This window comes from Caretta caretta, chromosome 7 (genome assembly GCF_965140235.1).
Source record: "Caretta caretta isolate rCarCar2 chromosome 7, rCarCar1.hap1, whole genome shotgun sequence".
Taxonomy (NCBI): domain Eukaryota; kingdom Metazoa; phylum Chordata; order Testudines; family Cheloniidae; genus Caretta; species Caretta caretta.
Window position 1 is genome coordinate 91,151,381 of NC_134212.1, and position 15,347 is coordinate 91,166,727.

General features: G+C 40.8%; 1 protein-coding gene across 2 annotated transcripts in view; it reads left to right on the plus strand.

Annotated features, from left to right (window-relative positions):
- PTEN (phosphatase and tensin homolog) overlaps positions 1–15,347 on the plus strand; it is a 93,313-nt gene that overhangs the window by 42,949 nt on the left and 35,017 nt on the right. Inside the window, exons 3-4 of one of the 2 annotated variants that reach the window (XM_075130939.1) lie at positions 1,746–1,790; positions 10,871–10,914. In XM_075130939.1, coding sequence (XP_074987040.1) covers positions 1,746–1,790; positions 10,871–10,914 — 89 coding nt within the window. The remainder of the gene's footprint in view (positions 1–1,745; positions 1,791–10,870; positions 10,915–15,347) is intronic. The other variant, XM_075130940.1, reaches the window with a different exon arrangement.

Sequence of the window (15,347 nt, forward strand, 5' to 3'; positions counted from 1 at the left end):
AATAATAAGAATATAGCAATAGGGATATATTACCAACCACCTGACCAGGATGGTGATAGTGACTCTGAAATGTGCAGGGAGATTAGAAAGGCTATAAAAATAAACTCCATAATAATGGGGGATTTCAGCTATCCCCATATTGCCTGAGTACATGTCACCTCATGGGATGGGATGCACAGAGAGTTTCTTGACACCTTAAATGACTGCTTCTTGGAGTAGATTGTCCTGAAACCCCCAAGTGGAAAGGCAGTTCTTGATTTAGTCCTAAGTGGAGCACAGGATCCTGTTCAAGAGGTTAATATAGCTGAACTGGTGACCATAACATAATAAAATGTAACCTCCCTGTGACAGGGGAGGGAATACCAAAGCAGGCCACCATGGTAGCATTTAATTTCAGTAAGGGGAACTATACAAAAATTAGGAAGTTTAGTTAAACAGAAATTAAAAGGTACAGTTCCAAAAGTGAAATCCTTGCAAGCTGCATGGAAACTTTTTAAAGGCACCGTAACAGAGGCTCAATTTAAATATATACCCCAAATTAAAAAAACATAAGAGGACCAAAAAAATTCCATTGTGGCTAAACAACAAAGTAAAAGAAGCAGTGAGAGGCAAAAAGGCATCCTTTAAGAAGTAGAAGTTAAATCCTACTGAGAAAAATAGAAAAGAACATTAAACTCTGGCAAGTGAAGTGTAAAAATATAATTAGGAAGGCCAAAAAAGAATTTGAAGAACAGCTAGCCCAAGATTTAAAAAAAAAAAGGGGCAAGAAATGTAATTACATCACAAGTAGGAAGCCTGCTAAACAACCGATGGGGCCACTGGATGACTGAGATGCTAAAGGAGCACTTAAGGAAGATTAGGCCATTGCGGAGACACTAAATGAATCCTTTGCATCGGTCTTCATGGCTGAGTGTGAGGGACGTTCCCAAACCTGAGCCATTCTGTAGGTGATCAATCTGAGGAACTGTCCCAGATTGAGATGTCATTAGAGGAGGTTTGGAACAAATTGATAAACTAAACACTAATAAATCACCAAAAACAGATGGTATTCTAAAGTGTCCCTACCCTCTGTTTGCCAGAATCTGGGAATGGACTATGGGCTGTTTATCTGTTCTGTTCACTCCCTCTGAAACACCTGGCGTTGGCCACTGTAGGAAGACAGGATACTGGGCTGGATGGAGCATTGGTCTGACCCAGTATGGCGGCTGTTGTGTTCTTATGATATTTGATTGGCCTATGAGTACAGGTGCATCAGTAAACTTTGCAGAGAAGCTCATAAGATAAAATGTGTCTGGTAAACATTCTGTGTTTATGATTACATTGGAAGTAATTATTATAGCAATTATTTTTATTGAATTAGTTAACTAGACATCCTTTTGGTAAACAATTTCAAACTAAAGCGCAGTAATAGAAGTTTTAAAAAGATTCTGTATTGTTGACAAATGGAGCATGAATATTAAAAGTACATTTTGTAATTAACTATGTGGGCCTAAAACCTGCTGCCTTCACTTATACAAGTAGTCCTGTTGATGCCAGTGAGGCTACTTGTATGAGCGAGGCATGCAGGATTGGGTCCCATCACTGTGTGTTGAGATACTGTGGGGGAGTAGCCTGCATTTCGGATTCAAAACTGCTTAGTTTGAAATTAATCTGAAAACATTTTGTCGTCTAGTAAATATATTAAAATATCTTTGAAACAGTAGTAGCCAAAATACATGTATGTAAATTGCCTTTTCTCTTTTAAGGTTTTTGGATTCAAAACATAAAAACCATTACAAGATATACAATCTGTAAGTATGCTTTTATATCTATGCCTTTCAAAACAATGTAAACATAGCTCATGAGTGAAAATGGTTTCTTTTTATGCTTGGACAGAACTGAACATACTGTTTTACAAATTTCTTAAAACAATTATTTCAAGACAACTAATTGAGAGCACTGTTACTTCATTTTAGTAAAGTGTAATGAAGATATTAAACGGCATGCTGGTATGGGCTCTTGTTACTTGATCTACTCTAAATTGCATGGTGTACAGCCCATTTTAGATCCTTTAACCATGTGGTAAATTCAGAAGTAATTCACATCATGGTTTCTGGTAATACATTAATGGCATCTTCAGTGATGGAACTGCAAAATAGATATTTTCTGTTATTCTGAATCTCTATTTCTATAGCACTGTATCAGTAGTATACACTGTATTTAAACAGCTCTTTTTTGCATCTACATGAACTCTTTGCTATCCCCATGTGCAATTTTGAATAAGTTATTGCAACTGTTGGTGGAGTTGAGCTTGCCTTAGTTTTATAGGTATAATGCTTGCTTCTGTGGATTGAGTAGTTATGCATACGTTTATCTATTATCAAAATATTTTGTAGGATTTTGTTAATTATTTCCTTTCTTCATTTTCCTTTTGTTTTAAACGTGATCCTGAGCTGCATTCTGAAATGTACAGTAATGTTATGTCGATTTCAGCTGAAGTTTGTGAATGTACATGTTTCAAAAATGCAGTGCAGGAAAAAATAAACTTAATAGGAGTTACCTTGGAGGTTGGTTGGTCTATTTTGAGCCTCTCAAAGCTTTATTTTGCTTAATTCTGTATATTTTTTCTTCCTTTTTGTACAGAAAAATCAACAGTAAATTAAAAATAGTGTAAATGTGCCTCAGATATAGTAAAAATAGGTCCCTGATGGATTATCTTTATATAGTTGATGACAGTTTTAAGACTCCAGATACACGTAACACCATTAAAATGAATGAGAAATGGAATGCTTTTTTAAAAGTTGCCATAAGGTTGCTCTTAAAAGATGGGAGGAGGGAAATGTATTGATGTTAACCAAACTGTATATTAAAATAATACAACTTTGACAATTTTGAAAGCAGTTGATCATACAGTCCAGTAATGAGATTTTCTTGTGCCTGTAAATTGTTCAGAAGGCAACCTAATCGGAATATAACCTCCCACTGAAAGACGTGCCAGCTCTATTCACAGCTAAAAGTGACAGTATTTCTAAAAGCACTTGATAAGTCATTTGAATATACTCTTCCTGCCTTAAAGAGCTAACTAGGTATTTATTGGGTGTCTGTCACCATTTCACTCCTTCTGCAGTTCAGCCTGGTCACCCAAAGCTAGAGGGCTTTAGTGAATGTTCTGATATTTTTAAATTATAATTATCAAGGGGAGGGCTTTTCATAGTCATCAGGTTGCATTTCAAGTTTTTTTGATATAGTTATTTTAAAATGGTAATTCGTTGAATAGCTCTTAAACCGGAATTAGAGCCCTTCGCAGATACGAAAAGGTATCCACATCCGATCCACGAGCCGCAGATATCCACGGATTTGCAGGGCTCTAAACAGCTCCTCAGGTCGCTGTGCAGCAGTGACGCAGGGCTGTGTCAAGCCCCCAACCACGCGCCTACCTTCCAGCTCACTTCTCCCTAGAGACCTGCTGCCCCCTCTGCCTCTGCTGTACTTCCTTCCCTGCTCCAGCCAGGGAGGCTACAATTCTGGGTCCTTCTATGCAGCGCCACCCTCCCCCTGGGGGGCTCGGACACCCCAACGCAGTTACGACAGCTCTAATGCACGCAGCCATTGCTGCTTATCTGTTTAAAGAACCCCACCTTCAAAATGACACTTAGCTCACTACTTTTTGGGAGCTGTAGTTTACCTCCTCTTTCCGAGCAAGCTGGGGACTACAACTCCCAGAATGTCCAACACACTGTTGCGTGATTCAGAGAGCTGAGCTGGAGCCTTCAGGCTGGATGACAGCCGCTATGTTTAGGTGAGTGTGTGCTGCAGAGCCCTGTGCGGATACAAAATTTATATCTACATCCGTGCTGAAATCCATAAAAATGGTCTGTGGATATTCACATCCATGGATACGCAATGGATATCTGCAGGTTTCTAACCAGAATGGTCAAGATCGAGTGAAGGATTTTTTATCCTTCCATCCCTTCTGGCCCCCGAATCCTATTTGTAGGAGCCAATTTTTTTCTGGAAAAATGTGAAATAGAATAACTTCTTCTTGCTTCTTAGGACTGTCAGTTTTAGTGAAATGTGGCTTTGATATTATTCACAAGATCAGGGAGTGTTGAATTGCTCAGTACTGAGTGTGTCATTTGAAACTGGCACAAATAGTGACAGGTTAAAAACAGGTGAGTAAAAACACTAAATGTGTTATAATTTCTAAATCAGGTCAGCATATAAGAATTTGTAAGGAAGAGGTGAGGAAAAACTTTAAATGTGTAGATTAAAATAAAGTTGGAGGCACAGAGCTTGTGGATGGTAAAGAGGAGTAAAGGATTACTCTTTAAAAACTTCGGGGTTAAAAATGAGGAGGAAGTGATAAGAGCCATTGTATTCAGGGCACAAGAGCCTTTGAGATATGTATATTGCCAATACACCATTCCAGATTTTCTAATATTATCTATTGTATTTATGAACCAAATTTGTCAGTGTCAGGCTTTTTTCAACTTCATGGCAAGTTTTTAAGTTGAAATGTAAGTCTTTCAGTTATGAGTACAAAACAAAGTCTTGTTTTTGTGTCCTTACAAGACATATATTTCACTTGTTCCCTGCTTGGTTAACTCGAGACTGATGCAGGTGACTTAATAATGTCCCAGAATCACCAAATTTGCTCTTTGGATGAGGCTTTCATGTGAAAAATGTGCCTAAAGAGTTTTGGGTTTTTTCAAGAAGTGGATCGATTGGGAACAGGTTCAGAATAAAATGACTCTACAGCCATGGTAAACCTAGTTTGTAAATGCCACTCATTTGTGTAGAGAATCCAGGAAATATCATAATTCTTATGTGGGCAAAGTCTGTACAAACACTTACACTAGGTAATCATAAATTTAACTAGGATTATAAAGGGGGTAATTCAGCACAATATTTGGCCCAAGATAGGAAAAGGATCAAATGCTAGCTTTAGGGCACCATTGAGGAGCAGCACGTTAGTTATGGCATCTATGTATGATATCAGTCCCCAAGACATTGCTTCCCATTGTAGTTACTAACTTTTAATTTAAAAATGAGCAAAGTTGTTGACATTACTAATTTTCTTACATGAATATTGGGGAAAAAAATGAGCTGGGGTCCTGTGGAAAAAATTTGATCATGTAATTAAACTCATAACAATAGTATATCTGAACTTTGAGCGCTTGACTTTTCAACCTCAAAGTTGTTTTAATGTAGTTTGTTGTTTGAAATCTCAAATAGTATCTACATTAGACAGTTGCATCAATTTAACTTATAGTTTCTAAATCATTTTAGTTAAATTGGTGTTCAAACTGTGCAGATAAAGCCTATTGTAACAGTTTGGCATTTCAATTATTAGAAATATTTGTAAATGTAACTGTTTCCTTCATTTTTATTTTCTTTCCTGTCCTTTACTCTTTCTTGATCAGACATCTTAAACCACTTGCTCTCAGTTCCAGTATTCTTATTTAACCCATGTTTTCAGTTTTATCTTCTATTTTCATACACCCCAAAATTGTAATCTTTTTATTCCCTATCTCTCCTTTGTTCCCAATCCTCTTTAGTATACCTCTTTTGTACTTGTGTACAACTTCTTGCAGTCGTCTTCTTTGAATAATTAGTTGTGAGGCTATTCCTTTGTGTGCTCTCTTACTTCTATGCAAAGTTCCTCAACATGGGGAAGGCGGAGGTTTAGTTGCCTCTGGCATGAAGCCACATGCTGAAAACAGGCTGTTGCCTTCTCTTTGGCCTTGAGACCTGTCAGTCAAGTTGATGGATAATCTCTCATGTTTGTATGATAGCCGGGAAGGTGCAGATTGGTTGCATGTTAAATCATGGCCATTTTCAAGCTTAAGTGGCTTTTCAAAATTTTGAAGCCACCGAAGCTGCTAGGGATTCCCGATGTCAGGATTGGCTACAAAAACACAGCTGTAGCTTTGATGAATCAAAAATAAATAAATAAATTGAAGTCTCAGAGGCTTGTTTACTGTCTTACATTTGATTAGTTCTAATTGGATTTTTAAATAGAAACGTAAAATTCTAAATGAGGAAAGAATAGGTAAGATTTATTACTTTGAGTGTCAGTGTGCCTCCCTTGTGAGATTGAAATCTTGCATAACAGTGTCTGAGGCTGTCTGCCTGGTGCAGCAGGCAGACACTTTTTGTACTCCTGTGCAACTGCATAAAAGATGGAGCAGCCGTGGCCCTCCCACCATTCCCTCTTATCAAGTATGACTGCGAGATGGAATCTAGCGACTGTCTAACCCACTACTCTGAGAGCTTCAAAACTTGTGCTTTTAACAACAAACTGTGAAGAACTTTTGTCATCTCCACTTCTTGAAATTAGATGTTTCCTTAAAACAACAACAAAAAAAACCATGCTGGCAATTTCTCAGTATATCTTCCCCCGCCCTCCCGAGCGAGATGTAGATGGCATTAAGCTGGCCAACCTCAACATGACTAGTACCCTTAGAGAATGCTTCACTGGCCATGTTTGGTACCATCATTGCATGTGTACTGGAGCAGATCCCCCTCCCACATGTTGAGGAAGAGAAGATCTTACTCTACAGTGGCATCATTAGCCAGGCCACTCACTCGTGTCAGACTTTGATCTCCAGGAGCATGTGACAATGGAGGTACAGCAGCCATCTCAATCTGTACCTAAGGGAATCATCATCACCACTAGTTGGGTCAGTGGACTTCAAGGCTTCCTGTCCTGGATTGCAGAGACCCTGGATACTGAAATCACAGTAATCCAGTAGAAGTCCCAAAAGCTATTTGAAATACTAAGCTTTACAACCATTGCTAGGAACACCCTCCCAATCAATGAGGGCATATTTGAGCTGTCAAAGGTATTATGGCAGACCTTGACAGCTTTGCCCTATACATATATATGAGTGGAAAGGAGATACTGGGTGATTTCAGAAGGCTTTGAACTCTTCTAAACTCTGGGGTCTCTGGTGGTATCAGCAGTACAAGAAAATTCTGGGCCCACAAAAGACATGTAAAAGAAAAGGACTTTAAAAAAACAAAAAACAAAACAAACCCCAAAAAACCCCTCCAAACCCAAAAACCTGTACCTCTTCAGACACAACACGTATTCTTCCACCTCATTGCAGCTCTGCATTGTGAACTACCAAGCCCTGTTCGCAAAATGTAACTTCCTTAGCTGGGAAAGATAAATTATTTCTGTCTGAAATTCTCTAGGAGAAAGGGATGGAACTGAAATGGATTATAAAAGGGCTAGGTGGTGGTCAGAACAGCATTGCAAATGACCATGGATGTGTCCAAATATGGTTTGAGATCAGTCACCATGGCTGTCACCATGAAGAAAACCTTATGATTGCTAGTATCAGTCATTCTAAAATGGCTGCTAGCATTCAGGCTTCCCAAAAGAGGTGCAAGCCACCAGAGAGGGACTTGCCTTTGGGGGGGGGGGGGGGGGAGCTCTTTTAGGCGCAGAACAGACAAAGCACTCCATTTAATGAAGGACTCCTGGGCCACATTAAGATTCGTAGGGATCTGTACGCTAGCTTCTATCAGAAACAATACTAATAGTAAGCTCAGCAAGAGGCACCTTCCTTCTCCTAGAGCAGACAACCTAACTATCTGCCAAGTAAAAGACCATTATACTAGAGGAGCTGCCTGTTGTAGTCCTTAGGTTTAGTTCTAGTATAACAGGCAAATCGGTATTGATCACCAACAGCTACCCTGTTCATTTCCACACCGTATTCCCTACCTGTCCCCTTCCCCGTTCCTCAAGAGACTTTTCATGAGAGCCTATTCAAAAAAAAAAAAAAAAGTTGGCCTTTTTGCTTCATCTAGGAGCAGAGCAGGAGATACCTCAGAAGTAGAGGAAGACACTCACTTTTGGTACTTCCTTATCCTGAAGAGGAAAGGGATCCTATCCTAGACCTGAGGAGACTGAACAGATATATATGCCGCCTCAGATTCAGGATGGTAACCCTTGCCTCCATCATCTCATCTTTTCAGACTCAAGACTGAATCTGGCTGTCCTCACAAGACATGTACTTCCACATAGCTATCAGCCTGGCCCACAGGAAGTGCTTGAGGTTCACAGTGGGGCCAAATCACTACTAGTACAAGGTACTGCCATTCAGACTCTACATGGTATCGAGAATCTCCACAGAATACCTAGTGGATGTTGGTGGTGGAGAAGACAGGATCTGAGAAGACAAGATCCACATTTACTCTTACACTTGGTTGATCAGAAGCAGATCCCAGCAGGAGACAGCAACAAGCCTAGAATATATACATGCACATGCTTTCTCTCCCCCTTTTTGCGTGACTTAGATCTCATGGTGAGCTTTGAAAAAACTCTCATCCCATCACAGATTATAGAGTTTGTAGGAGCTATGATCTGTTCCAAGCCAGAGAGAGCATATCTGCACAAAGACAAGTACCTATTTTTGTGAGGGCTGCTACCAAGATAAAATAAAACCAGCCTATGACCTACAGGCTTGCCTTGGGGTATTGGACCACTTGTTGGCCTGTGCATACATGACAGTACTTGTCAGATTTCACCTGTGGCCCTTATAATTCTGGCTCAGATCAGTCTACTCTGCCAAAACACCAGAAGGTCTGAGTACCACCTCATGTTCTTGCAGAACTTGGATGTTAGAACCCAAGAACATGTAGGGGCATAGTACTGTTCTGTAGCTCCCTCCCTGACTAGAACACTAATCATGGGTATTTAAGCGACAGCTTGGGAAACCCAGCGGGACCACCTGCAAGTACAATGGCGTTGGTCCCCATGAGACCTGAGACTTAACTCAGAGCCATCATATTAGGTATGAATGACATAGAGGCTGTCTTTCAAAATTCCAGTGCAGCTCGTGACAGACTGTGCCTCAGCAGTGCACTATATGAACAAGCCATGAATTGCCAACTCCTCACCCTTCTGTAAGTCATCAATACAAGATCACCCTGATGGCTCTCCACAACTAAAGTGTCCACAACAGTCTGGTGGATTTCTTCAGTAAACAGTAACAATCGTAAGTGGTCACCGAAGAGGTCCATCATAGAACAGATACTTCGTTGTTGGGGGAGAGAACTGTTTGTCGCCAAGGACAACACCAAGTGTCAGAACTTTTGTTCCAGAGGATCCATGAGCTTGCGGTCTTTACCAGACATCTTCATTCTGCAGTGGAATTGAGGTGTGCCTTTTCTTTGATTCTCCTGGTCCCCCACGGTGATATCTGAAATCAAATGAGAGAACTATCATCATTTGCGTAGTCCCCTACTGGCGAGGGTAGTTTTGGCTGACAGATGTGCTACTGATGTCTGTTTAGTTGCTTGCTCGGTTCCCAGACTGCCTGGACTTGATATTGCAGTGCCACAGTCATATACTTCAGACCTGAAGTTACTACGTCTGACAGACTGGATGTTGTCTGGCTAAGTACCATGGTTAGCAAGTTCAGGGTATCCTTCTACAAAGCAGGATGACCTCTACCAGAAACACTTACTTGTCTTAAGGTTTTTGATGTGTGGCCCAACATAGTTTTCACCCTTCAGGCTATACCATCAAAGATCCTCTACCCTTTGCTGTGTACCTTTTTAAAATGCTGTGGCCTAGAGTTCAGTTCCATTAAGGTCCCCCTTGCTTCAATCTCTGCTACCTATCCACCGGTACAGTTATGCTTGGTCATCCTCTTGAGTCATGGTCATGGGCCATCTCTTTTGAACCTATCAGAATGCTCTTTCCTTCATCTCACTCTGAAGACTTTATTCCTACTTGCTGTATTCCTTTGGTTAGGAGAGCAACTCTGAGCACTTATGGCTGATTCTTCCTATATAATCTTTCATAGAGACAAGGTGGTGTTGAAAGTTTACGCAAAGTTCATCCCCAAAATGGCCTCCAATTCAGATGCAACTCAATTAACTAACCTTTTTTCCAAAGTCCCACTCTACACTGGAAGAGAAGTTACACACTGGATGTTTCCAGAGCATTGTTTTACTACATCGATTGTCTGCCCACTTATTTCTGTCAATAACTGGCTATTCCAAAGGCCAAGCCATTTCAGCTCAGAGAATGTCTGTGTATTTCATATTTTCAGTTGGCTGGTATGTGTGTCTTTCACAGCATCAGGGCTCAGTCCACCAAAGCTCAAGTGACATTCTCCACCTGCTTCAGAAGTGTGCCAGTTTTTGAAACGTACAAGGCAGTGACATAGAGTAACCACTGATCTTCACCAAATATTTGTGCATTGGACTTAGCCACAAGGGCATATGCCAAGTTCAGGACAGCATGATTCAACTGATGCAGCTGGTACTCTCTATCTCACCCTCCAGAAGGAGTACTACTTACCTGTCACCTGCAGTGAGATCCACACTGACATGCTTGAACAGTTTTTCTTACCCTGCAGTTCTTCGAGATGAGGATGTCTGTATGAACCCTATAATCCATCCTCCTTCCCTGCTTTCAGTGTCTTCAGCTAACGCAAGTTTCAAAATGTGCGGGAACTGAAGGACAGTCACAGCCACTCTGTCCTTTATGCCCTTGTACGGGAGCAAAAGAGAACCGGGTGCATGCATGACCTTGATGAACACAGCTATTCCAAAAAGTCTGATCTTGCTCATGAAGCATATGCATACTTGAAGGGAGATTTACACTGACTACAGTATCTCAAAGAACCACAGTTACTGTGGGGTAACCATTATGTTTCAGCAAGATCTTTTAAGTTTGCCATATTCTGAATTTCATGGATCAAGTTTAGCTGTGGTGTTGAGCTATAAAAGTGATGTGAACGTAGGGTGTGTTTTGGGGGGGGGGGGGGGGGGGAGAGGCTTTCATATGCTGATCCTTACATACCAAAGTGTGATAGAACCTTAGACTTACCTAATGTACTTATGTTGAACTTTAATCTTTTCTTTTTAGATGTGCTGAAAGACATTACGACACCGCCAAATTTAACTGCAGAGGTATGTTTGTGCTGCCTAGGATCTAGGCTATTAGCTTTTTTTCCCCCCTCCAATTTCTCCTTTTATTTTTCTGAACTAAGGAACAAAATAAATCTGTCAAATATTAATATAGTGTTTAGGGGAAGAGAGAAGAACAGTATTAGCTTAAGATTCCTTCATGAGAAGTTTCAGAGTAACAGCCATGTTAGTCTGTATTCGCAAAAAGCAAAAGAGTACTTGTGGTACCTTAGAGACTAACAATTTATTTGAGCATAAGCTTTTGTGAGCTACAGCTCTGCATCCGATGAAGTGAGCTGTAGCTCACGAAAGCTTGTGCTCAAATAAATTGGTTAGTCTCTAAGGTGCCACAAGTACTCCTTTTCTTCATGAGAAGCTTACTGTGGTGCTTGACACTGCGGTGCTTGACACTGCGTAGAAAGTATATTCTTAGCAATTATCTATGAAGGGCTAACGACACAAATAGTTGAAATTTCAGTGTGTACGCCTGAGATTGACTCAAAGCTAATTTTAAAACAAACTATGAAGTACTTCATTTAATTTGATCAACACTTAATTCCCCAAAAATGGGGACTTTTATGGAAATTGGGAGACAGGTCCTTTCTTATATACAAGAGTCCATAGAATGAAAATGGAGAATACTAGGTTAAGCCATGCTTATTGGTCAGAAGGTACATAACTACGCTGCAGTAAATAACCCGTGGCACCAAGTCACACAGCCCAGGTCAGCTGACTTTGGTTTGCAGGGCTTGGGCTGCGAGGCTAAAAATTGCAGTGTAAACGTTCCTGCTTGGGCTGGAGCCTGGGCTCTGAGACCCTCTTCTCTCCCCCCCCCCCCCCCGCCCAGCCCCAGTGGGGTTTGAGTCTGGGCTCTAGCCTGAGCCCGAAAGTCTATGCAGCAATTCTTAACCCTGAAACCCGAGCCTCATCAGCCCGAGTCAGCTGACTCGGGCCAGCCACAGCCATGCCGTGAGTCTTTTATTGCAGTGTAGATGTATCCACAGGCAAATTTGCTAGAAAGTTGTGGAATCAAGGCTTCCCCTGCATAAGGAATTGAAACTACATCACACTTCAGTATTCTGTCTTTGTTTAAATGGGGCTGCTCAGTGTCACTCTGACTTGGAGCTTTTCCAGTTATTGAGGAGATGTTTTGGGTGCTACTGAGAATTCTGCTTCTTGACTCGCAGTTAACTAAAGTCTTTTGGCAGGACATCTGCTGAAAGTAAATTAATGTTGCTGCTTCATGTCCGCACTTTTCTCCAGTGGTGGCTCTAGATTCTTGCATGGTAGTACTGGCAGAGGAATGTCTCTGGACACAGTGCATTAGTAGTTCACTTTCATACCATGATTCAGAATGGGTGGATAGATAAACAGAGGCTCTTCAGTATGGATGATCTAAGAGTGTCTGAAGGAGCTTGCTTTGCTTCAGATGGAGCTCTAAAGGGAAGCACCTCCAGCATGTTATCTAACAGAGTGGATTTTAGCATTAATGGGCCATGCTACAGCTGTAATCCTTGGGACTCCAGTCTAAATTCACTAGGCTCTCCAGTGCCCTTTTTCTTATCTAGTCAGTGGTATAGTCTCCTTCAGTATTTGTTCAAAATTTTCCAAAGTGTGGGGTGTGTGCCCCAACTGAGGAGCATGGACAGAACTCTCAATCATTTTCCTGAGTCTGTTTAAATGTTTTTAGTAGAAGCTAAATCTCTAGGTGTTATGGTTGCAAAGGAAACCTTCAAAACAATCAGAGGTTAACTGATTCTACAGTATCTGCCAGGGTTTACAGAGGTAGAAAACAATAGATTAGCGGTTTAAACTGCCCCATTCATTTCAATGGGTGTTAACTCAGATGTCAGTTATGATGCTTTAAATGTCGTCATTCTTAACTATTTCACTGTTTGTCAAAGCATGTATGTAAAGAGAGGAAGCATCCTATTAAGATCAATTCCAGGACTTCCAAGAGTAGGAGGGAGAGACGCATAAATGAAGTTGTGTGGGCCTTTAACAACACATGACCAGATGTCATGATTGCTTTCTTTTTTATTTTTCATTATGAAGAAGGAGCTTAGATTTCAGAAATCACTGATTTACTGAAATCCTTTTAGTCTAGAATATGACGAACTGTCCTTAACACAGTTGAATGTGTATGTATCATCCCAATTGCTCTATTCTGCCTTAGCTGACGTTGCTCAGAGTTGCATTACTTTTTGTATTTTTGTCTCTTTCCTTTCATCACAAAAACAATAGTCCACCTTTGATATCTGAGAAAGTGACTCTTAAACTCCCCTTTTATACACCTTGCCTGCCCCGAGGAGAAGAGGAAGCTTTAGTAATTAAGGCACTCAGAAATGAGAAGTGATTTTGGGTGCCCAACATGAAGCATCTCTAAGGTGTCTGATATTCAGAGGGTGGGTTGTCAGCCAAATCAAGTATCTTCCTTGTGGGGCAAACTAAGTCCAAAACAAAATGAAAAACTATCCAGAACAAGACCATGACCCTCTGTGGACCATAGCCCTTTGCCTAGGGTTTGTGTAACCTTTAAGCCTTTCCTCTCAGGATTCTCTCCCCTTATTTCAGGGATCAAGCTGTTTTTCACCTGTCTTATGCTTCAGCTTCCCTCAGTTCATGCCAGTGTGTAGGGATTTTCCCACAATCTTTAGGTAGGTGGTGTAGAGGAGCCTGGGTCCTCCCAACTACTTCAGGATCTAGCCCTTGCCCTGGGTCCCTGAACGGGGAAATCACCTGGCCATCCCAAACTCTAGACTGTCTTGCTCCACTTTTCCTAGGGCCATTTTATACATTTCCCTAACTCACTTAAGTGTTCTGTGGAAGCTTCAGCTGAGCCCTTCCTAGGCCCATTGTTCCTTCTCGACAGCCTTGACTCAGATCTAGTCCCTGGAAAGCTTCCACAACAAGCTGCTTTTCTTTTGGAACTTTCTTCCAGGACTTCCTCTGTGACTCCCTCTCTGGAGGGAACCTTGGATGGTTCCTATCTAAAATGGAATCTACCTCCAAATTTTAGTGGCAATATTCTGAGCGATATCTCAGAATATTGTCTCCCTTATCAGTGCCATGTTGGTAGTGGCTAAAGGACTGCTTCAGTTTCCTTCTATACAGCTGTCTAAAGGGTCTAAGACTGTAATCTTCACCTGGTGGTGGCCATTTTAGGAATACTTGCTCTTCCATGTGAAAGGAACCATGGTGGTGCATTTTTATATTGGAGTAGTTTGCAAGACTAGCACTCATTTTTGCTGCCTTGATGGAATCTGAATGTAGTTGTGAAGTGTCTTGGATCCTCCTTTTAAAGCCATGTCAAACTTCGTTCATTTTTGTCAGTTATTTGGGGTTATTTTGCTCTTCCAGAGGACCAAGTGAATGGCCTGCGCTGTGAGCCTATAAGCCGTCCTTGCAGTTTTTTCCAGACAAAATGGTACTCTGCACTGCACCAGAATTTTCTGCTAAAATAATCTCATGATTCAACCATAATAGTCATCTCTCTTCTGCTCTCATGACCTAAACTGTCTCTTCCAAAGGAATTTACATAACCTGAATGTATGGCAAGCCAGTAAAAAAGACTTTCCCAAAATTGGATGCTTTATTCATTCTTTGTTGGCCAAAAACTAGAGAGAGCGCTTCCAAGGTGACAGTTTCTGACTAGATCTGAGTGGCGATTTGTGCAGGAGCCGGTCTGTCCTCAAAGTCAGTGAGGGAACCTGTTGGGCAGAGAAAATACAGCTTTGTGTGACTAAATATACTGAGCAGCAATATGGGTATTATCTATTTTTGCTTGACACTGTAAGATAAGTGTGTTTTGTTTTTTGGATGCTGCAGTCTCCTGGTTATCACTTATTTCTCTTCTGTTTTCAGAGTCGTCCCCTCCTCTTCCCAATTCTAAGTAGTTGCCATCTGTTATCTGATATTGATGTATATGAGTAAAGAAGAAAAATGGTTGTTTTTTTAAAAGTAAAACCCAGACATTTCAAAGGCCTGTGTGTGTGTGTTTTTGTGTTTTTTTGTTTACAGTTAGCAGTTATGGTTATGTATTATGCATATTTTAGAGTCTCTTGGACCTAATTACGTGAACATGACCAGTTCAGTCCCTGGGTGAATTGTAATATCTTCAAATGAGGCAATTCTGCTGATCAGTGGGCATGGCTTAACCCTATATTCTTGTAACAATAGGTTCTGGTATAAGATCACTTCTGGAATGATGGATTGTTATAAGACAAATTGTCAAATATGAGCAAAATTGCTCTATTGAGTAAGACATTGTGTGAAGAATTGGGAATTTGCTGGAATTTGAGGGGCCAAGCTATTGGCATGTGCTCCACATCTTGTATACCACCTTTCTGGAATTGATCATTACAGTACTTGTCAGACCACTTAATCTATTCAGTTACTTCTTTAGACTGTTAATTACATGATATGCATTTTGTAAA